Source organism: Aythya ferina (genome assembly GCF_964211825.1).
Source record: "Aythya ferina genome assembly, chromosome: 1".
Lineage (NCBI taxonomy): Eukaryota > Metazoa > Chordata > Aves > Anseriformes > Anatidae > Aythya > Aythya ferina.
In genome coordinates, this window is record NC_140296.1 from 168015638 (window position 1) to 168040155 (window position 24518).

Here is a 24518-nt window from a genome sequence, read left to right on the forward strand (position 1 = left end):
GAAATTATATTATTCATGAATCAAGCAAGCCAGAGCCTTGTTCAGAGAATTCATCTGCTTGCTCTCTGCCCTTTGAATACTTCAGAAACTACATTGGTTTTACCTGAAAGCACTACTCCATATCCGTATTTGAGTAATGTCATCATGAAAGTCAAACCATAAATACCAACTGAGGTAACAAAAGGTAATATCTCACATGTGGTGTGGGGAAAATAAAATAAAATAAAATAAAATAAAATAAAATAAAATAAAATAAAATAAAATAAAATAAAATAAAATAAAATAAAATAAAAATCAGGTTTTAAAAGAGGATATAGGAAAGAATCAATTACCAACTTTGCAGCAGTGGTGGTCAATTAGTAGATTGTCTTTGGTCAGAACAGTGTATATCCATTTTCCTTATTCTGGATCTCAGACATATTTTGACCAGCAGATATTGCTCTCCTGTGACACAGGTGTATGAAAAATAAATTAATTAATTAATTAAAATTAAAATTAAAATTAAAATTAAAATTAAAAAGCCCTGACTTCAGCTTCAATGGCTAATTTCATTTGCAGTAAACAAAGTAACCTTTTCCCCAAAGTTCATAACTCATGCTCGCGCTTTAGAATTTCCTTCATACTTTAGCCTAGTACTTAAATTAATTCATTATATTAACTTTTTTCATCCACCTTACTGAATTAGTTGCATATTTTATGATGTGATACATTGTTTTCTCTCCATATTGACTAAGGGAACTTTGGTATCAAGGAATAGTCATCTATCTAGAAGACATCTAAAGTTAGCAAATCTGACACACATTGTTGGTAACAGACTCTTTGGAAGTAGTGTATACTTCACTGGTTTGTCTCAACTGTCCAGATCTCTCTAGCTCTGCTAAAATAGGACTGGATAGTATATTAATTGACTCATTACTACCAGAACACTTGGAAGTCCCAGTCCTACCGTGCCTTCAGACCAGTGAACACAATTCTTCTGTCACTGACTTCAGTACAAATTAGCAGTTGCTAGCACAAGTGGAGAATGTGGGTACATGCACTTGTTAAGAAGACAAACTCTATCTTGCCCAGCTGAAAGTGACTCCACTCCATTTATTCTTGTCTACTCACTTGTCTATACATGCCTGCACTTACCCTGTTGAAGTTCATAGAGTTAGTTATCAATCTCTTTGTTTTAGCAAATCTCACTGTTTACTTTACTTTTTCAAATGTAGCACAATTAGCATTTTGTACCTTTATGCCCTGTCAGGTATGTATCTGGTCAGCAGAAGCTGCAGGTATAATGTATGTAGGAAGGAAGTAAAAGACTTCTGTCCTTTTATAACCTAAACAAATCACTTAGACACTTAAAATGTGTAGCAGCATTTTATAACCTATTACAAAGTACAACTGCTGAACACAACTGAAATACTTTTAAAATTGTAACTGCAATTGAACACCTAAGTTTAAAACTATGACCTTCATTTTCCATTTATTATATGTGTAATTTTGAGTAATTAGCTTCCATAGACTTTCCATGCAGCTGTATCAATTAAATATTTGCCCATTTTAATTGTGTCATATATTGTGCACACAAAAATACTAAAATGCTTATCCCATATATGCCTTTGCAATTTTAGTATTAGGCAAGGTCACAGAAGAATGAATTATGTGAAGACAGAGGCAGAGACAGTTTTTATGAACCATGATCCTGATATTTTTTCTTTATTTTATTTTATTTTATTTTTATTGAGCTGGCTGTTCTTCCCAGGCTGAACTCTGAGTTACTGAAAAATACCCTCAGTGATAAGGAGATTTAAACAGAACAAAAAAAATCCTGAGTCAACCATTTATCTGCTACTGAATTCTGTGAACTAATCTTAGCTCAAGCAAGAGCTCCCTTAAGTACTTCATATATTTTAATATTGTATAAACACTCTGCATACGTGGTACAGCTTGTGGCTTATGCTGTTTTAAAGCTAAAGGGAAAAGTCAGCAGTTGCATAGGGCACCTGAAGAAATCCTCACCAGGTTCCCATCTTACCAGACTAGACCAGTCACAATAAGGCACTACCAAAACCTTCAGCTTTTACTGCTTTTCAAATGCACCAAATTTAGTGATAACCATCACCTGCTATTTATCTTAATTTAGACATAACTTATCTTGCCTAATCTTATTACTAATCTTATTTATAACTACAGGAAGAATGTTTTAAAATGTGTCTGTTTCACTGAGCATTGGCCAGTGAAGAATTTTTAGCATAAAAACTTGAGCTCTCTCTCCCGTCACACTGGTTCCACTGGAGTTAATTGCAGCTGCTCAGCATTAAATGGAATGTGTTGATGCAAAATTACCCTCTGTACCTATTTTTTTCAGTCCTTTAAGTCAACAGTTAGCCCAAAGCTCCTTCTCCATAAGCTTTTTGCAGAGCCACAGTCCCAGTTCTTGCTTGTGTCTTGGCCTGCTGTTCATTTGCTCCAGGTTCTTTGGTTGGAGTTTTCCTCTGCTTGTCCTTTACAGCTGCACAAATCCTCAGAAAACAATCAGGAAATACACATTCCTTCCCTCTTTGCTTTCCAAGCTGACATGTTCTTGTAACTCCTTTGGAGTTACATAGCTGCCTTTGGGTTACTTACATGCGTGGGTTAACCTACTTGGGTATCAGTTTGACATCAACCATCCAAAACCTAGCAGGCACTTTGAAAGGGACAGAACTGCTCTGATTTCTGCTTGTCCATATGGAAATACAGGCTGATTTTGTGCAAAGAGTTCTGTTATGACACAATTACGCTAACCTCCACAGAAATGTATTTCAAATGTGTCAATCTGCTAAGTAGCTGAGTGGGATGGAAACAAATGGTTTCCATCCATGATTGTAGAGTGGAAACAATATACAAAAATGCCATTTTTGGTATTAACTATAAATAGTTAGTGGATCCAAAAGTACATCTCTGAAAATGATACCATTTATTGAAATCACATTTATGAGCTATTTCATCTTTTTAAGGGACTGTTTCACATTTGTGCTTGTGCTTATTGCAACCTTTTGACAGTTGTATTGTTGAAAAGTTCAAGGTACATCTCATAATTGCACCAGGAACATGCATTTATCACTGGCAACTGTTCTGTGCCACATGAAATGAATTACTGTAATAGACATGTCAGGTAATAGCATCTCATTATCCTCGCCCTCTTCCTCCTCTTTCTTTTTCTTGACCTTCTGCAATGAGCAGGTCAAAAATGATGGTAAGTATAACAGACAAAAGTGATTCCTAGTAAGTTCGAGAAGCAAAAAGATGTTTGCTAAAGGTAATGCCATAGCAGTACAGTGAGTAATTAACATCACATTCAATACACTGAAAAAAAAAAAAAAAAAAAAAAAAAAAAAAAAAAAGTACTAATGCTGCTGCGGATGTCCTTGAAGTTGAGTAGATCGAGACATTTTGGTGGATCGGGGCAGGGTGGTTAGCACCATGCCAGACCAGAGCTGCTTAAATTCCCCTGGCACTGCTTTCTTTCTTGCAGTCCTCTGATTACTGCCTAGAGTCAAGGTGATACAAAGGCCAAAACCACACAGACTGTACTTACTGTTCTTATAGTTGCTGTAGTCTAAGAGGAGCATCAGAACTGTGATGGAAAGAGGAGGTGAAACACGGTAAGCATGTGTGAGGATTAAGTCTCATTGTGGCCCTGCTTATGCAGTTCTTTCCGCCTTGCCAGATTAGCCCCAGTTCTAACATCTTAACTGGGTTCAAATTACCACAGACGCACTGTACAGAACAGGCTAGATTCAGTACAGAGGGGTTTCTGTTATTTGACATCAGCCCAAGATGCAAGCAACAGTCACTAGTCAGAATTTCAGAAGCATGCCTCCTTTTAACCATTCAGCAATTTCTGTTTGCTTTAATTAGATTGTGGCTTCAGTATATGTGGCTGCTAAATCAAAGACTAAACTTCAACATAATGAAGCTTTAATTTCCCGAGCACATCCTCATTATTTCACATCATACCAACCTTACCTTCAGTACACTTTTTTGACAATTATCTTTGTTCTCAGTTTCCCATCCTATCCACAATACAGCCTCAGTCATCAAAATAGGTCATTCTCAGTACCGTTTCTCTAAAATGTGGTTTATGTGTTTGATTCTCAGAAAAGCCAGGATTATCACCAGGTAACAGAATGGTTTCTCTCCTCTCCCAGAGCATTGGTCCCACTCAGTTCCAGCATATAGGAGTCAAAGTATCTCTAATAGCAGTGGGACTCCACATGATGGCTTCTACTCAGACTGTGCAGCTTAAAAGAAGCTAGATAATCTTTGCTAAGTATAGGATGAAATAGGAAATTAGTCAGGAAAAAATGATTTTCCATTATTAGGATAGGTTTGAATAACCAAATACTCCTAAGTCAATTTATAAACCAAAGGCTCTAACTTCTCTCCCTCCAGCTCAGCTGCTTAGCTTTCAAAGCAAGTGGGTGCCTTTAAAGTTCTGCTCTTATTGAAGACACTGAGCTGAGAGCAAATAAACAGCTCTTCATCTGGTCTTGTATGAAGATGTTCAACTTGAAAGTAGCTCAGCCACTGACTGAAGTGCTGGTGATTGCAGTGCCACACTGGGGAAGAAACAAGCATGTTCTTTTTGATGCTTGATTAGGAGAGGTGCTGCCACTGGGATTTCAGAAGGAAGTGTTCCTTTTTCCCTCCTCACATCCTGCCTCCTTTCCCAGGGATGCTTCCAAATTGGTTGTGCAGTTTGTTTTAGCTTCTTCAACTCTTCCAGGGAGAGTCGAAGAAAAGGGAAGGATGAGGCAGCTTTTTGGGGCAGTACATCCTAGCCTTTCACTGTTCTTCCTATACAGCAGGATCCCCTCTTAATGTGAAACTTCTGTACTGGCTCCCAAGCTTTCAGGCCCTCCCAAATTTTTTTTGGGCCCTCCTCCCTTCAGGCCTCCCAAATTTCTGTGTCAGAACTGAACTCAGGAAAAAATGTTATGAGGGATATATCTCCATGTTCCAAAGATAGGTGTCACAATTCTAGCCCCAGCATAAAGCTATGAAGTGCTCAATGGGTAGGATACTACAAGCATACTCAGTTAGGGCCCAGCTCTGCTTACCTGTGCTCAAAGCATCAATGTTGCCTGTTGTGCTTTTCAAAATCATGACCAATTCTTTTCTGCTTTTCAGCAGACTAAGATGTGCAGTACAGAAGAAAACATCTTTACTGTTGAAGAAAAAAAAAATCTGACATTAAAAGGTATATTTTGAAAAACACATGGCTTTTACTCTCAGTGATGTCAATGTCAAAGCTCCAATTGACTTCAATGGGAACATGATTGTATCCAATGGGTAAATAATTGCACATATTTCACATCTCATTGTTACTGAAAACTGTTCTTCAAAAAAGGAAAATAATAGCCTGAATTCAGGGACTCTATTAAAAAGTCATTGGAACTGCATTCCAGTTGAAATCACTTTTACAAATGAAAAGATCTTTTTTGCTTATTCAAAATTTGCATAATTAGAAAAGCACAAAAGACAGGCATTGCTCTCTATTCCAGTCTCAGTCCTGTTAGTCTTGCAGTGCTTAAGAATATTTCCAAGCCCAAATTTTGTATTTTCTCAGTATATCTGTTTTCTACTAGTCTCAGCATTTTAATGTTTTGAAAAATTCCTCTTGTCAAAAAAATACACTTTCTTGCTTGTTTTTCTTTGTAAAACCTCAGTGTATCTATTCAACATTATTAAACTGTTATCTCAACTGAAATGGGAACATAATCAAAAGGCTGGGTATTATTTATCTTAGCTGTGTCCCCACATCAGAAAATTAAGACAGTGATGAATTACACATTACTGTACAAAATTTTATTATCAGAGACAAAATTCAAATTTGTTCTGCTTAAAATACAGAAGATAAAGTTTCTCATTTAAAAAAAAAAAATAAATCAATCAATCCATGTAGTCAGTTCTTAAGAGTGGAATAAAAATTTTATGTTGAACATATACTGGTCCCATATTTATGGAGTCATTTTCAAAAGCATATCATAGAAAAACACTTTTCCAATAAACTGTAACAAATTTGTTTATTTTATTTAGTTAATGATTTCATTTGCTGATTCATTTTGTATATTCACTAATTAACATTGTAAGAATAATTCTGCTCTTATTCCCAAATCCTAGGATGCTTCAAACAGTAAATGAAAAACCTTGTTAAATTTGGTATTTTTAGATATACTGAGAATCAATATCTCCCCTTTATATGCAAAATATATGCTTTCCATTAAAAAAAAAAAAAAAAAAAAAAAAAAAAAAGGAAAGAAAAAGAAAAGAGAGAAGAGCAGTTGGCTCAATATAAAGAATGTTGTGATTTGAGATTCATCAAAAACACATCACCATATTCTGCACTGGAAACTGGTGACTAAATCACTTTCCAGAAAGCTTCTTAGACTGTTTCAGCCAGATCCATGATTTGATACATAATTTGAAGTACATGATTAATTCCACAGAAATCAGGGATACTGCTTACACACCTATATACATGGCTGAGCTGTGATCAACTGCTTTTCTGAGTTGAAAATTTTAAGTAAGAGTTGTAAGCAAAAGACTAAGCAACAAAAATCTTTGTCAAAGCACATGGCCAGAATTAGAAGCTACATAGAGAATGGTACATAGAGAATGGTTTTCTCTACGGTACATAGAGAAAAAAGTGTGACATAACGCAATGATCTACGTTTCTTGTAAATGAAAATGGCATTCTGATCCTGCAAACACTTGTTTGTGTGAAGCCATCAGTGAATTGTATCCAAAATGAGCCAGCTCCACCTCTAATTTGACAAACTGAATTCCAGAAGAGCACAGATTTGTGAAGTGATGGAAAAATATGTTCTTCTAATTACAGTATTCAGAATTAATCTACGGTTGAGACAGAATAGAGAGAATCATCCATTACAACCAGCATTAATAACTGCTGGACTTTCTCTTTCTTCTTAAGGTGTCAAAAGATCTTACATGTAGAGTCACTTGGGGAAATAATGCAATTTATTATCAAGCCTTTATTTTCAGTATTATGATCCATTTATGTCATTGCTGTATATTAGTGGAATAGATCATTATTTTTCTGGGAAATGGTTTATGTATATGTTATCTTCAGCAGAAATAGAACAATTGAACACCTTTCAGTACAACATCAGACAGGAGCTGCAATCTCTGATTTTATAAAGCTATATATCTCATCCACGCTAAAGCCTATTGTCCCTCAAACATAAAAACAACATAGCAAAATTACATTTACACATATAATAAAGCTGTCTTTGTACACGGTAGTTATACAGTAATTACAGTGATGTTTCCATTAGAAACTGCTCAGAATATTTTTCCACAGAGTGTCTAAGTCCAAGGAACTCCATCGCTGCTGAAATCTCATGTTTGCAGGAAAAAGAGAGGGTAGTAGGCACTCTTTGCAGTACAGTATTTTGCAGTTCTCCAAACTTATTATAAAGCTTTATCACATTGGAACCAATCACAAAGCATTATTTTAATAAAAAAGCAAAAGAAAAACAAAACAAATTTAAAAAAGTATTTGTCATCAAATATGTGTTACTGAAACATACATATGCATATGCATACCAGTCTGTACACTAGCCCAGCAGGCACCTCAGGGGAATGTTTTGAAAGCAATGGGTTAGATCCTCAGCTATAATTCACATTAGTCACTTCAAGGGATCTACCTGACCCTGCACTGACTGAGGATCTGTGGCCACATGCATGCCATCAGTTTGGCTACAGCTTACTTTAAAATTACAGGTGTGAACAAATTAGGTAGATTAAAATGTATTGTACACAACGGAGACTGCGTCTTGGCTCTTGGCCTCATCCATTGCACCAGTGACATCCTTATCGGGCAAACCCAAGCAATGCTGTGCCGGAAACGCTAGGGAACTCTTGAGGCCTCCTGGCTCATGACTGCCTTCTGGACCCTAGTCCCCTCTACTGTTACAGTGCTGCTCATCTGTATGTTCTCTACCAGCAATGTTTTGACATCCCTAGGACACAGCGTACATAAAATAAGCAAAGCATTCAGAAATACTTTTGCAACGTTGCACTTCAGTCATTACAAATCAGCAAAGTATGAATGCTGTTTTCTGAGAAATGACACTACGTCTGAATCACATTTGCACATGGGGGTGGTTCTCACCTCGTCCCACTGAAACCAGCCCACATGGAAGGGTTTTATAAATCCGACCTCAACTGTATTACAATGTAGGGTGTTCTGAGGTCAAGCTGCCCTCCAGTGCCAGTATGAAGACACAAGATGGAGTTAAGTTCAACCAATTTATTTGAAATATACTCGACTTAAAAATTCTGCTCTAACTAGGGCACGTGGTCTTACTTCGGTCAAAAATCCTTACACATAGCAGTCCCTTCCTTCCCACTGAAAACTAAATTCCTTGTGTCAGCGTAGATTGTTTGCTCAAGTCAGAGTGGTTTTACTGGATTTCATTATTGGTTTGAAGCTTTGCAGAAGGTTTCACATTCATGTTAGAAACAAGGTGGATAATGTTTTTTTCCCCAGATTTGTATGCAAAGAGAGAAGTATACAGACACTAGTGCCATACAGGTTTGCACAGGCTTTTTTTTTTTTTTTTTATTAGAACAATAACTACTATTATTGCTATTACCATAGTAATTTGAAGTGACATCCTTCCAAATCCTTTGTTAGAAAAAGGCCTGAGAAACTCATGGCACATTCTCAACATTAACAAAATACCATAAAGATTGTCAGTGTCCCTATGCAAACTTGAAAACTGAATAAATTTTTTAACTGTTTGAAATGACTTCTGAACAACTGACACTACAATATTTGAGACCTTTACAAAGATTTTGGTCAATATTTTCCTGTTGGGATAACCACAGTGCAGGGATTTATTTTTTTCTGTGCAATGCAGGCTCACTAGCTCAACCTGTTGCCAAGATTGCTCAACGCAACGATGCTAATCTCTCAAAATCATCCACAACCCATAGGCAACAAAGGGACCTTCTGTCTCTCGTTCCTAATGGAGATAAACTTGAATGGGGCCTCTCTGCACTTTAGGGGTTCCCAGCTGCCTTCCTGACCCAGGTGGGCTGGTGGTAGCAGTGGATGACACAGCCAGCAGATTTCAGACTACTCCACCTAAGGCTGGGGAACAGCCTGTATTCAGCCTGTATTTAGGCTACACAGCAGCAGGACAGTCATTTTATTCCTTTGTGCTCATACTGACACTGTGGCTATAAACCCTGCTTTAGGACAGGCAGCCTGATGTTCTGCATACTCCCAAAAGAAGTGGAGGTAAGTTGATTACATACATAAACAGTTTTCAAAGCCACATTGCTTTTCATCAAAGAGAAAGCTCCACATTTGACTCAAAGTCTATTTTCACTGACTGAAGTATTGGCTATGATCATGTGGAAAACCACCACCTCACAGATACTTAAACAAAGGCACCCTCATCTGCACATACTTGCTTCGCTGTATTCTATCCACATAATCAGACTTACTGACATTTTATGGGAAAATGATCTCTACAGAGGATTTTTCACATACACACACACATATATACGTACAAGATTTTCTTTCTTTGATTCTTTACTATCACGGATTTAGTTGTATAGTTCAGGATCCTTGCTGTGAAAGCTCCTTTCTGCATCAGTGGACATAGTTCCTTTGACATACTAAAGCTCAGTGAAATATCCAAAACAGCCCAAAAGCTACACAAAATTCATCTGCAGTGTCCATCGTAGTATTGGAATTCTTGCTATATTCACTGAAAAGATCATCAAAGGTCACAAATATGTATGTGCTTAATGACATCTGAAGTTTTTTCATCTAACTCGGTCAAAATTAATGTTTGAGTATTCCCCATAATAGCAGAAGTGACATTTCATTTCAGAAGCAAGCTTCCATATTGTTCTGCTCTCGTCTCAATTAGTAGCTACTATCATTTTAATAGCTGTCAGCAGTGGATATAAGAATAATTCTACCAAGCACTTCTACAAAGTAATAGGCTGAGAATTTTTGTAGTGGACAATGTTATAAAAATACAATAGGTTGCCATATTGTTATGCCAGCATAAAATTGTGCCTATTCATATGTCTCCCTATATGATTTAATGAGCCATAAAAATTAATAACTGCAAAGGATCCTGAGTCACACAAAGGCTAATCAGACACAGGGCCCATGAAATCTCTATAAAATGACTCCCAGGCTTGGGTGAGGGCCACATCCATACTGGCTCCACATTTTGCAGCATCTCCTCTCACTAAATAAAAAGAACAAATTTAAATACTGAATTTGAAAATGCTGAGAAGTTTGGGGTATTTGGCTTTCTCATCACAATCCAAATTATAAAAATGGGGCCAATCTTTAGATAAGAACAAAGGAAAGAAAAGGACCAGTAAAGGAGAGAGAAAAATCAATAAGATTAATAGATTTTTCTAAGCAGACTGTATTAGAGTTTTCCATGAGATATCAACCATTCTTTCACACATAGCTGTGTGGAACTTCTTACAAAAAAGTTTCTAAAGACATATAATTAAATGCAAGGGGATTGAGTATTTTAGAAAACAGCTGTAGTTTTGTTGGAGTTAGTCCATTTAAATTTAATCCCAATTCAGTATGAAACAGCAAAATACAAAATATAAAAATAAAAATAATAAGGAATTATAATGGAAATGCTAACTCAAACTTAATTATAGCAGTAATACCAACATTACTATAATACAACAATTATAAGCAATACATTAGTAAGTATGTAGTTACATGTAGGGCTTGATATTTGTGGTAGACCAGTTGCTCAAGGCCACTAAATTATTAATTTACATCGAACATCAGCTAAATGTGCAAGAAACTTCAACTTTAATGAGCAACAGTGGAAATTTCTGTGCACTGTGCAGAATACACAGGCTGAATTATATTTCTGACTTTGGAACATATTGTTAGTTTGCCCTTAGTCAGTGGAAAGACCAGAAACTTCTTCTGCAGCCTGGAGGTATGTGGTTTAATCTGTGGTGATGAAAAACAAAAGTCATCAAAGACAATCTTGAATAGAATATGAAATGGACAGACCATTATGCGCACTTCTTTTCTCTGAAATCCCCAAAGCAATTTATGTTTGAGGGCTTGGCTTTCGTCACACTCTTTGGATATTATAATTTTGGGCTTCATTACAGGGTAAAGGCTATATTAAAGAGGCTCCATTTTGCTTGCTTTTTTAATATAACAAATATGCATATGATTTCATTCAGTAGAAATTAAAAATGTTACACTATATACTGGCATTGAGGTTGAGTTTGGTCAACCACATAAAATAATACTTTGCAGTCTTAAATGCCTTTCATCAGAGGATATTCAAGTGCTTTGCTAACATTAGTCAAGCCTCACAACACCCCTGTGAGGTAGGTAAAACACATAGGAGAAGGAGGATTTCATTCAACATGGACATGATAACGTCTCTGGGCATTATGTTCACTAGCACTGCAACACATCACAGAGCTTTAGGGCTTACTATAAGGCAAAGAGTTAACTGTGCAAGAGCACAGGATTCCCTCTTCTTTTAGTTAAATGTGGTCAAGCTAACATAACGAATGGTGAAGCAAATGACCACATATGCAGTTCATGCACAAACAGCATCCTCTGTGCAGTAAAAGACACAAAATAAGAGGCTCAAGATGGGTGCTTTAGCCCTTGATAACAGTAGGGCAGCTTAGTTATGGGATGTTTCTAGCAGTTCTTGAGGATCAGAGTGCCAGACAGCCCAGAAAGCAGTACTGTCTCCACACAACTCTGATAATGCCTGAAGATGCTGGGTTTGGGTTCTTTTTGCACTAACATTACAATTCAAAAACAACAACTGCTACTCTAAAGCATTTTGGTAATTTCCATGCCCTGTGAAGGAAACAACCAAATACAATGCCTATTCTAATTAGACTGGCCACATGTTCCCAGTTTACAAGCAATGATGTGGTCAGATGGTTGTGATGGGCTGGGATAAAGAAACACTGTTGTACGTCTACAGTCACACTCTGAAGCTGCTGCAACCTGCCTCCTGTAAACTCTCTATAGCTTTGTTGCTTTTTTTTTCCTCCCTTCATGGTGCAGACATAATAGAGTACTTGACCCTAAGATGCATCAGTTTTTTCCTTTACGCATAGCACCAATGATGCAGATGGTCTTTGTACAACAAGCATTTTCACTGCATAACTGATCTCACAGATTAATGACTGAGAAAAAAAAAAAGAAACAGGCATATGATTAAGAAAAGCATCACTAATCTAGAGCAGTCTATATGAAATACAAGGAAAGAGAAAACAATGTTCACAGTATTAGCTAGTACAAATAAATCCACACACACACATCTTTCTCTGTATTTCACTTTTCTAAGTTGGTGTAAAAGGTATATCCCATATTTGCAAAATATTGCCCACATGGAGACTCTGATTTCTCTATTATAATAAAACATTACTGCAGCCAATCTACAAGATTCAAGACAGCCCTTGATTAATTTTGTCTTTGAATGCAAGACATTCTCCCCTTTTGCTAATTTCCATTTGAATCTTTTCTTTGTTTATAAAATTTGTGTATTATCAGCTGCATAAGTCATTACTGCCCAGGTTGGGTGACTGATCATGAATACCACTGCCTTGTAAAATTGCTCAGAAGAGGTGGTTCATGGATTCTATAAAATCAATGCAAAGTTCTCCTCATAAACACTGCATACGTTCACAACTAAAACTAGATGGTTTCACTGATCAGCAGTGAATAAATTTATATAATTATAGTGCATCAACGATGTCCTCTCTTATTCTCATTTCCAATCTCTCCTCCCACAAAATGCTAATTTAAATATAGGAATATGGAGATTGCAGCTACATACATGACAAATGGCAACTCAGAAAATGAGCTGGCACCCTTGTAATCATTAAAAGACAATCTCAGTTGTGGACTAATTAGCAGCTAATGGGAAAGACAACTTTATATCTCATACTGCCCAAAGTTGGAAGCCTTCTGCATTTCCTTTTCCTTCCCTTCCTTTTGTTCGTTGCAACATTGATTGTCGTAGATAGTCTTTGTGCTTTGTATAATGCCCATTGTTGATGTAACTGGAATTCACATACAAAATGTGGCTGTTATACATAAGCATGCTAGAATACAGGCAGGGACAATACAAGCATGCACAAAATAGTCTTTGAAGGTTTTTTTTGTTTGTTAGTTTTTCTTCACCATTTACATGCACCACTTAATATCATGTTTGGTTGTGTACACTGAGGACTGGATTTCACAAGCATTCATGACCTTCTCTTCTGAAAAGCTTCTTGGCAATTTCACAAGAACCCAGTGTAAAACAAAACAAAACAAAAACCAACAAACAAAACACAATTAAGAAAAAGGAAATAGAAAACTTCTCCCTGGAATCTGATCTTGTCTTCATGATTTTAATGTTGAACATTTCTAAAATTTCTTTTCCTTTTGCAGAGCTTCAGGTTAAAAGTTCAGTTGGAAAGACAGATTAGTGTGTCAAGGATTTTCTTAGCCACTGGAATAGTTCTTCCTTATAAAGCCTTTGCCACCGTACGTTGGCTTCCACTGTTTCCACAGCACGAGAGAAAGAGGCAGCAGTTCCCTCTTCATAACTCTTTATAAAGTTCTTTAGCTGGAAATACAATTTAACAGGTTAAATTTGCAAGAACTAAGGAAAGTAAATATTTTCAGTTCATGTAAACAAGTCAGGCATTTAGGACAAACCTCCACAATCACCACTGCAGTAAATGTACTATCATGTAGAAGGATTTAAAAGGAAATGTAATAAGACAGCAGACTGTCAATTATATGTGATGCAATTGCTTCAAATTACACTGGAAGATATTGACATGTCAGTGCTGGATCACATTAATATCATTTCCTCCACCTCTCGTAGGAAACCTCTCGCTGCTGCACTGAGCAAACAGCTGGGCTGCTCTGAACTTTTTTCCTACCTAAGAAACTAAACTGGGAGCACTCTAAGTGCTTCTAATTCAGGTGTATGTGTAAATGTCAGTAGAATGCAGCCCTGATGCTCTTTGGTTCAATCAAACTTCATACCAAATTTATTTACTTTTGATTTGCAGAACCCTTTTTATGATATAGTACAAGCTGGTTGTTTAGAAAAGGAAGGGATCGTTACAGTGGAAAGAGGATGGCAACAAAGCAAGTGGGCACTCATCTTTGAATCTTTTTTTGATCTTTGAATGTCTGTAACAGATTCTTTCCCTTATGAGAAAACTTTGATCTTTTTTTGAGCAAACTGAAAAGGCCTCTTCTCATGTATACTCAAATTATAGCACTAGCCCCTGGATTATTATAGCTGATGGCACTGGTGTGCTTTGAATTACTGTTCTTTTTAAGTGAGAGCTGCAAGGCTGATCTGCACAGTAGGTTGCTGGTTATATTGACTTGTATAAAATTAGGTAGTTTTAGCTGCAGTTATTCATGATTAGTAAATTTTTGTTTCCTGGTGATACCAGAATCACCTTGTGTGTTTAAAACTAACTTCCAACTGCTTCCCTTTGTGTATGGGCTGAAAACTGAAAAAGCTAGTCCTGCAGCTATCTCATTCCCATCCCAGCTAAAAGGATGGGAGGGACCTGGGAATTATCAAAATCAGACCTTGCCTGATCTCTGCAGTTTTTATAACAATTTTTTTTACGTGTCCAGTTTCTTTTCTGGGAAGTATAAACAGGAAGCCTGCTAATGCTATCATGAGGTAGAAACTGAGAGTACAGAAAGCTTCCTTTTGCAGGTCAGATACTCAAGTGTTAGCCAGTACCATCCTTCCCAGCTGGGTAGCCTTGGGAAGACAGCTGTGGCTCTTCCCAAAGTACCAGCGGCCACTTGACTTGAGTGCATGCAAATGGTTGGGCACAAATATTGCAGCAGAATTAGAGGTCAACTAACGGTGATTATGCTGTGTATGAATCATTTGACCCATTTGGGGTAAAATTGAGCAGAGCATAAACAGAATGTAAGGCAACTGCACAAATATCTTAGTCAGGGCAGGTGTTAATTTAAAGTGAAAGATCTTGACAAACTAAATAAGGAACAATTAGCATTTAGAACAAATTATTGTGATGCCATTTGATAAGAATAACAGGGTTTACAGCTTTTCTCACATTGAAATACAGTAGGCAATAAGAAAACAGTGAAGGCTCTTGTAGCTTCTCCTACTTTCACCACTGAGGTTTTTCTTAGGGCTGCTCTCTGCAGTATCAGCTAATCTGGACAGAAAGATCTCTTGCTCAGCTTCTCAACCAAAAGTAGAGAAAAAAATAAAAATAAAAATAAAAATAAAAATAAAACAAGTCCTACTCATCCAGCCAAGCCTTTGCTCCAGAGTTATTTCTAGTTTTTCTTTCAACATCAGAACACTTAAAAGTGAGATCCCAATCTCCTATGTAAAGTATACTATATTTTAGAGATGTAAAACCCTGTTTCAAGTTAAATTCAGCTAAGGGCCTGTCACATCTTAGTAGAAGAAAAATAAAGAATTACTGTAGCAAGATCCTGCCAGATGAATGGAAGAAATGCAAAATTTTAGAGTACCAAGAGCTACCTATACTACCCACTTCCTGGCACCTCCCCTACACATCGGGGTGCCTTTGCAGTCTGCTCCTCATCCTCATGCTGTCCAACTCCAGCTGAGCAGCCAGGGTTCCTACAAAAACACTGACTCTCCCAGTGCTGCCCCTGACTGAGTGTAAAGGAACACAAAGTCACTCCTTGTCCCTCCAGGCCTGCTTTCATTCAGCAGACACATTTTTTCAGCTTCTCTGACCTTAGCAGCTGCTGTCACCTAATTGCTCCTGCCCTGTTCCATCAACAAAAATAGCCTCACATACTGGAATTCACTTAAAATTACCTCTCTTAGTTCTTCTTCAGTATTAAGGAATTCTGTGACCCCACTGATAAGCTTCGAATTCATAAATAATGCTTCTCCATACCTGTAAGGGCAAAAAGAAGATTCAGAGAGTTAGTGCAAGAACCAGGCCAGCTGAAAATGAGAAAGTAGTCTTCTGTAAGCAAGGGAAGATGTGGGACAGTTCTGGAGGTCCAAGAGTATAGCATTGGAATCAGACATTGTCATTCAGTGTTTCATGCCAGAAACCTGAACTGAGACCTACTTCTAAGCTGAGCTCTTGATACTTAACTTTTAGTCAGACACTACTAAGCAGAATAGGCTTAGTAGCTTTCCATGTCATGACACCAAGAAGCTCAAAATACAGGCACCACAGAAGGAGAGAAACAGCAACTAAGGAGAAATATTCTGAGGAGCTGTACCATTACCATAAACTTTTGGAATTGCTGCAGCTTTCCCTGCATTTTCCATTCATCCACTTTATCTACATTACAAATAGCCTCTGGATAAGTGAACTGAGTCAAATCCTCTTGTTCCAGTACCTGATAATTAAATTAATGCTGATATAAAATAATAGTGCTAAAATAATTCCCAGGGCCATGATGTAACATGCTCAAAGAACCAACCTGTCAATGAAAATTCAAAAGCTTGAGCAAAGAATATTTAGAAGCCAATTTGTTTTTACTGGGTAGGATATTAAATGGCAATCAGCAATGACATTCTATGGGTAGTTTGAAACTGGCCATTCAAACACTACTCTTTCACCTTCTTGTCCACAAGCTTTTTTTGACCCCCCCAGACAAAGCAGCTACATCGCTTATAAGATTAACCAGACTACACCTGAAGTTTTGCATCACATGTTGGAATAGCTTGTGGTAGTGTTTATTTCCAATGTTTCTAGTATGGAGAATGCAATACCACTGGAAACCGAAAGCAAGTGTTTGAGTTAGACATCAGCATAGCAAGTGGCACTTTACAAATAGTTGTGCTTATCTACACATACATCCAAAGCAATATCTAGCTAATCTGAACTGGACTGTTTTAAAGAATTCAGTTCTCTTGTCAGACACGCATAAGTAATGTTAATAGACTTCATTACAATTAAGTTTATCCAGGGGAACAATTCAGTTTGTACCCTGCTTTTACAAACTGATAGAGAGGAGGCATTCAAAATTCAAAGTGAAATGAACTAGCACAGACACAGCTTTCTGTTCTGCTTCTATTAGCCCTAAATTAATTAATCTTAAATACCTAAGTTCTGTAAGCCAGAAAGTCATCCAAAAGGGAGAGAGAAAGAGAAAGCGAGAGGGACAGGCACAGAGAGAGGAATAGAGAGGGGGAAATAAAAGAGAAATTATGTTTTTTGAGAAGTTTCTGTTTCAAGGAAGGTGTGTGCTGTGTTGCTTGCTACCTTGAGCTTGTATGAAGGGAAATATTGCTATAGAGACCAACAATCCTACTTCCTGACCACTAATACCCATGAATTATTCATGGGTATTTCAGCAAGTACATGTCTTTTTCCAAAAACTTCAGTCATACTGACATATAGAGTCATCCAGAGGCAAACGCCTCCTATGGGAAGTATGGATTTCATGGTCCTTTAAGCACGTTTAGGCTTTCTAACAAAGCCCTTTGTTATTACATTCTCAGCTTAGCCTCATAATTGACTGCTTGGAAAATTGGAAGCTGTTCTTGATGGGGTCTTTTGACAAGGTTACCAATCCACTTTAGAGAAGCAACCTCATGAAAATCATTGCAAGGTTTTTATTTTTTTGCAGTCTGCATTGTAGCCACAGTGTGAACAAGTAGCAAAATTCCTTCCATTGAAAACTATGCCTTTGTGAAGACCTACTCTGATTACTGACCATTATGCATATTTGGTAAAAAGTCAGCCACTAAAAGCAATTTTGAAACAGCCTCTGCTGGCAAACCTTCTAGTAAGGATACATCTTAAACTAGTACTTTGCAGATGAAACATAAAAATTAATATAAATACGTGAGAAAGCATTTTGTCTTGCAAATATCAGTCTTCCTACACTTCATAGAAAAGACAAAGGCTCTTCAGAAGCAGAACCTTAAACTCTTCCTGGAAACATTATAGAGTCATGGGCCGTCCTGTACCTGTGGGGAAGTGATCCTCCAATGCCTTACGCTTGTACAAGCTTTGTACTTGTGTGAACTGAACTTGGAAGGCAGCATATTCCATTTACTTTGGACAGATGCAAATGACTTCCCACATATTGACAAATTCCCCCCAAATGACAAATGATTCAGCACTTGAGAATGAAGGAATTCTTATAGGCACTGTTAGAGTAAATTTTCACACACATGCACACATGATCAAAATAATTTAGAGGCCCAAGTATTGCACACTCAGCTAACAGTTCGAGCATAGAACTTTCAATTCTCTTTTTCACACTTCTATAAAACCTGGCAGTCTTACTCCCACTGACAAAAGACATATAAGGCACCTTAGTTTCTATGTAACCTTTGCAAATGAAATATAAGTGTTTTTTAAAGACTTCCAACATTATTGATATCTTCTGGGCAATGCATATACAAGTATAATGTAAAATTACAAAGGGATAATAATATTTTGTTGTCATTCTAAGTGTTTGATAAGCAGTGTTTTAAAGTTACAGGAAATAGTGTTATAGCATAATTCAATTGCCCTCAGCTATTTCATATTACTATCTGATATGACAACATCTTTTATAATAAATTCAATGGAAAATACCATAGAGATATCATCTTATTAAATTAATGTTTATTACAAAGTATTACAGTTTTAAATAAAGTTAAATGATGAATTATAATGGCAGAAAAACGTCTTGGGACAGAGTATACTTGAACTATAATTCAGCACTAAAGCTTGCATTTTAATAATGTACCAGTGTGTAAAGCTTAAATTAGAAGCCTAATTCTGCATTTAATCATGTATTTCACTGAATATTTTAAGGGACAAGGTGTTAGACCAATTCTACCCTCTGCAATTCTCTCTTAAAAGGTTTTAATCTGTAATTACAAAATGAAATTATTTTCAATAGGCGTCACACATGCTTGTATGAAGTATTTCGTTCCACTGCATTGAATCCTTTGGTAATTGACAGAAACTCAACTGGATGTCCCTTTCAGAAAAATGCACAGAGTGTATGTCAACTAACACAATCCTTTTGATGACTCTGACTAGTGTTTGGAGATCAAACTGAATGAACATAATACAAAGCCCATGTTGGGTAAAGACATGGCTTTTGGGCCAAGACTCTGCTATTTTCTCATTTAAGAAAAAAAAAAAAAAAAGAATACAACAGGTTTTTTGATGAGGCCTTGCTGATTGCTGTGAAGTCAGATAACACAGCAATGCATACCAAATGAGATAAATAAAATTATAGTTTTAAGTGCAGTTAAACTATCTAAAATTAAAACCTCTACACACAAAAAAATGCATCTGGCATAATTTTCTAAACATTGTCCATTTGCCTACACTGGTTAATTGTGGCTGTGGTTAAAATCACAGGTGTTAGCTAGGTTGGCAGATGAACATACTTGCTGAGGCAGGACACTTATGCATATGCAACTTCTGTATATGTGTTTGCAGCAATATGAATTTTGACAATTTATGCCTAAATTATTTAGGCATAAATCCCTGTATAAACTCCTGGAGGAATACAAAAAATTAGCTCCTATCCTGTGTATAACAAACTGCACTGGGCAGCACTTGGCTGCCATCTACTTTCTGTATAAAAGTCCGGAAGAAAAGGGGATGACATGATATTAGCGTCAGATTTCCTTTTGAAAGCAGTAATATTTCAAGAACAGGTTTTTTTGTTTGTTTTGTTTTGCTTTGCTTTTGTTTTTCCACAGTTGAATAAATGTGCTTGAAAAAATATATAAATAAATACATATATATATATATATATATATATGATTTTTTTTTTCTACCACACTTAAAATCAGCAAAATTCCTTTGGGAACTACTGCTTTTTTATCTATGTAAACGTAGAACTGCAGCATCTGACATGCATCTAGAATTCATTATCATAAGCATAGATATAATACAGTAACAGGTATATATATACAGATGATCTCTAAGAGAGAAATGTTTCCATGAATGTTTGATAATATATGAATACATGTATTTGTGACTCCTGTGTATGCATTTCATATTTAGAGACATATTTCTATTTACAAATAAAAAGAGAGTGGGTTAGATTCAGGAACTTAAATGAATAAATACATACACAATACTTATATGAATTACATCAAAACAATAAAACAAAGATAAATTTATTTTTTTTTTATCTTTACCTGGCATTTAATATTTTCCATTTTTCTCTGAAAAACTTCCAGGCAAGATCCCTTCCATGTGGATTTCGAGCTACATGGATTATCACATCAATTGCATCCTGATCCAGGACAACTTCTGAGTTGAGAGACAAATTCAAAAGCCTTGTAGGAATAACAAGGAAAAAAAAAATCCTATTTAGATCTGCCAATGCATATTCTGACAACAGCATGTCTAAAAACTCTCAGAACAAACAAACAAACAAACAGTTTGTTTAAGTCTCCAGGTTTCTTGGTTTATTTCTGTAATTCCAAAGATCAGACATATTTATGAATCAGAATAAACTTTAGTTTTGGTACGGAATGCTGGTACTACCATAGCTCGAGGGATGGAAAAGGATTTCAGTAAAAGCTGAGTGGAACCTTCCTTGAAATCAATAAGATCAGACTGGTCAATACATTTATATAAAGGCTATGCCAATAAAACATAACAATTATTATAAGGTTTCAAACATCTCTTATGAATTTAGAACAATTCGGAAGTGAAATGACATAATATGTTTTAATTTTCATGTGTAATAATGCAAAAACATGGGACAGTTTACATAGATGCCTGTGCTTTAAAAGCAAAGTTTTCTTCATTTAGACCGAAGCTCAAGTGATGATCCATAAATATTGAAATGATTATCAGTAACAGATACAGATATATAATGTTTTGTACCTATTGAGCAAATTTCTGTCATCACTGCAAGTTAAGGCTTCTAATAATATTTTTTTCTCAGACACTGCTATGGTAGAATGAAATTTCATCCAAATGAATTCCCATACATCTTCATCCATCAGTGAAACTCCTGTACAGTAGACAATGTCTCTCACATTAAGTGGGATTCTAAAAAAGAAAACAGTAATAGCACTGTGTTAAATAAGCAGCTTCTTGACACTGGAAACTAAGGAAGAACATCACTACTTTTAGGAGACTCCAAAATTAAAGTGCAAGAGTAATCACTTTTTGGAAAACTACATTTACATCTCTTTACGTCCACCAAAATCTTCCCAGACATCCTGATGAATTTTCTAATAGGCAACACATGCTTGTCGTTCCTTTCATAACCATCATTTTGTCAAAAGGATATAAATCATGGTTGTCCATTTCATCAACATGTAATGTACCACATAACCTACAGGACAGGTAACATAAGCTCTACAAATTAGCTCAGGATCTTATCAGCCTGCTGCTGGGCTCTGCGCCAAAACTCCTCTTCCTGTCCTTAGTACCGAGATTTCAAAGTGGGAGCTGATCAGCCAGAAATTCCTCCTTGCTTGTGTTGTAAAGTGCTTCATACTCATACAGGAACATAGAAGTAAGGAGAAAATTCTACTTAAAAATGGTGTTTTCAGAAGCAAAGAAAATTCAGAGATCTGTTCATTTACTCTTCTTATCAATAGTAATACAAAACCAGCTATGCTACAGGATGGTTGTGAGCTGATGAGCTACTTAAGTACTATAAACGCAGGCTACAGTTAAGATAAACAGCTTTTTAAAGCCAAATTCAGACTTAGTATAGGATATGCATTTGTACTGTTTTCTTCTAAAAAGATCTCAGCTGGGCTTTGAATTTCCTACCTTGCTAATATTTCTTATAAGCATAGAAGCCGAAGCATTTGGCGGCTGCAGGGTATTCCTTCAAGTAAAGCTAGACCTTTCTCATATGTTTCTGATTTGAAGGAAAATGCACCCTCTTTTTGCCGGTAAAAATTGTAGCAAAATACCCTTCTCTGGTTACTAATAGCTAATAATATTTATTACTAATAATAAATACTAATACTAATCACCTTTGGAATTTCATATGCAAAATCTCTTTAGAGAATCTAGAAGTATAGAAAGCTGCTGTCCGTGTCTGGGCAGTAATACAGTGGGACAGAGAATGAAATTTCTACTGTAAAACTTGATATCATATCTTATGCAGCACAGAAAGAAAAGATGTCATTACTATTTTAAGACTTTCACCAACATTTACACCAGAGACCAGACCACACCACTCAAGAATCAAAGTTCTTTTACTCCCCATCTATTTGCCCCCCATACGTAAATAAATAAATAAAGTCTTTCCGCTGAAACGTTCTATTGCCAGGCCCTATTTAGTGGTGCTCTTTTAAAGAAGCTTCAGCTGATCCTTTTGGCCATATTTGAACCCCTGGAAAATAAAACCAGCATTGTTTTCTAACATTTCAAAATGTTGATTGCTCATGAGTACTTCAGAAGGAAGGAGGCAAAGCAGGAAAGTCTATGTTGATGACTGTGAAGGGATAAAAATTGTTGTTGCATCTAAGGCGTTAACCAGTCCCAACAACCATGATGTTTCTTGAAGAAAAGAATATAAAGAATATGTAGCTAAATCAAAGCAAGCAGGAAAGAAGTGCACTCCTCCTCCACCTGGCTGAAGACCTTTGGGCAATTAATGCCTGCTGCTTTTTTGCTATTCTTTTTCTAAGTAGTAACATAAGGTTACTACTAAAAAATATATATATATAAAAATAAAGCCTAAAATTGAGACTTTATTCATGTTCTTGGCCATCAGTGTGGTCATCAGCTCTGAGGACACATCTACAGGTCCAGATGCAGGTAGTCACATAAATTCTGCTTATGCTGAACTGACACAGATCAAGACTGTGTGTCTTCCTGGAAAATTTTTAGCATGGACCCATGCTAATAGAGCCACACAGGGCTGATTCAACTACTGCTGAATGCTATTTTGCATTTGATGCAGACAAATCCAGACACTTACTCAGGACCAAACTCTCCAAAGAAAAACTGAAAGGGTAGGCAAGAGAAATGTAATCCATTGTGAAATTACTAGGAATATGAAACTTCTAATTGTGTTTAGCACATATCAGCAGCATTGTCTTCTAAAACAAAACTAGAGGTGCAATGGCTCACCTCTGCCATGAACTGCAACTAACTAACCACAGTGGATTACTGCTATTGTGCAGATCCTGACATGATCTAAGATCTTATTGCTTCCTCCCACCACCAAATCACTGTGTGGTAACATCTCTATCCCCAGCTGTCCCACAAAATCAGCATTATTATGGTTATGAACACGTATTGTAAGCAATTCCAACATGTCACCAAGACTTAGCTGGGACCTCCAAAAATGCAAGTTCCATAGTTCTGTTAAGAACACTCCTTTTTATCTTCTTAGATTTTTTTTTTTATTATTTTTTTTTTTTTAATTTTGTCAGTCATGTTCTGAAGACCTAAAAAGCTTGCACTGGAAAAAGTTAGTAACTCTCCTCAAATTTATCCAGGACCAGTCAGCCTTGGCTTATATTGAGCCTAAGCAATTGCTCCTGTGGTTCCTACAGAACTGTTACACCAAGACCAAGGAAACCAGACAATTCTGAAAGTTGGCAAGAGCCATTAAGAGTATGTTTAGACATACATATCTAGTGAAGAAGACAAGCTATCATTCTCATGAGCCTTTCAATACCACTGAGTTTTGATTCCCCCAAACTGAGTTATCATTAGTAAAATGTGAGTTTGGTTATCATTTAGAGAATTATCCATGTGAGTTAGGTACCACATTTCTATTTCACACCAATGGAATTCATATTTCTAACTTGAAAGTCTATCAGTAAGCCCATGTTGGAATATTTCAAACATTAATGAGTCTCAAGAGTTTAATTTTCCCCTGCTTCCTGTCTCTTTCAAAAAGCAAATGCAAAAGAAACTGCATATACTGGAGCGTATAATAGAAAATTGACTACATACTTTAACACAAGAAATCAAGAAACACTAAAATTAATACAGTAGGTATTTAGGTGCTGCCACTGTGTTGGATTATATTACTAGAGATGAGGCTTAAAGTTTTAAAAACTGCAACTCTGTCAAAACCTTGGGTCAGCAGTTACAGTAACATAAATACACAGCCACGTACACATACATGTACATTGAATACAACTTGGAAGTGATATTATTTACCATTGTGTTGTGATTTTCAGAGTCACTGGGTTATTTGTAAAGCACAACTTTCTTGCCAGCTAATGTCTCTCTCTCTTTTTTTTTTTTTTTTTTTTTTTTTTTTTTAATTTTACTTTGGGATTTAATACAGTGACAGGAGTCAAAAGAACAAATGCTAACTGAACCAGAGTAGGAGATGCTTCCTGATCATAGGACCAAACTGGTTGCTCCAAATCTGTCTTACCACACGGTATCTAAACATGAAGAACTGAACCCAGTCAAGCTTTATGTTTATGACAGAAAGCACTTCATATCTTGACACACAAACACTAAATCATTTTTTAGAAGCACATGTAGTTCTTGCTGAGCAT

General features: G+C 36.5%; 1 protein-coding gene across 1 annotated transcript in view; it reads right to left on the bottom strand.

Annotated features, from left to right (window-relative positions):
• Positions 1–8564: 8564 nt before the first annotated feature.
• TRHDE (thyrotropin releasing hormone degrading enzyme) overlaps positions 8565–24518 on the bottom strand; it is a 205050-nt gene continuing 189096 nt past the window's right edge. The window contains exons 16-19 of the mRNA XM_084514641.1: positions 20908–21075; positions 20211–20351; positions 15906–15987; positions 8565–13664 (exon numbers count right to left, since the gene is read on the bottom strand). Of these exons, the coding sequence (XP_084370767.1) occupies positions 13521–13664; positions 15906–15987; positions 20211–20351; positions 20908–21075 (535 nt within the window). The 3' untranslated portion in view covers positions 8565–13520. The remainder of the gene's footprint in view (positions 13665–15905; positions 15988–20210; positions 20352–20907; positions 21076–24518) is intronic.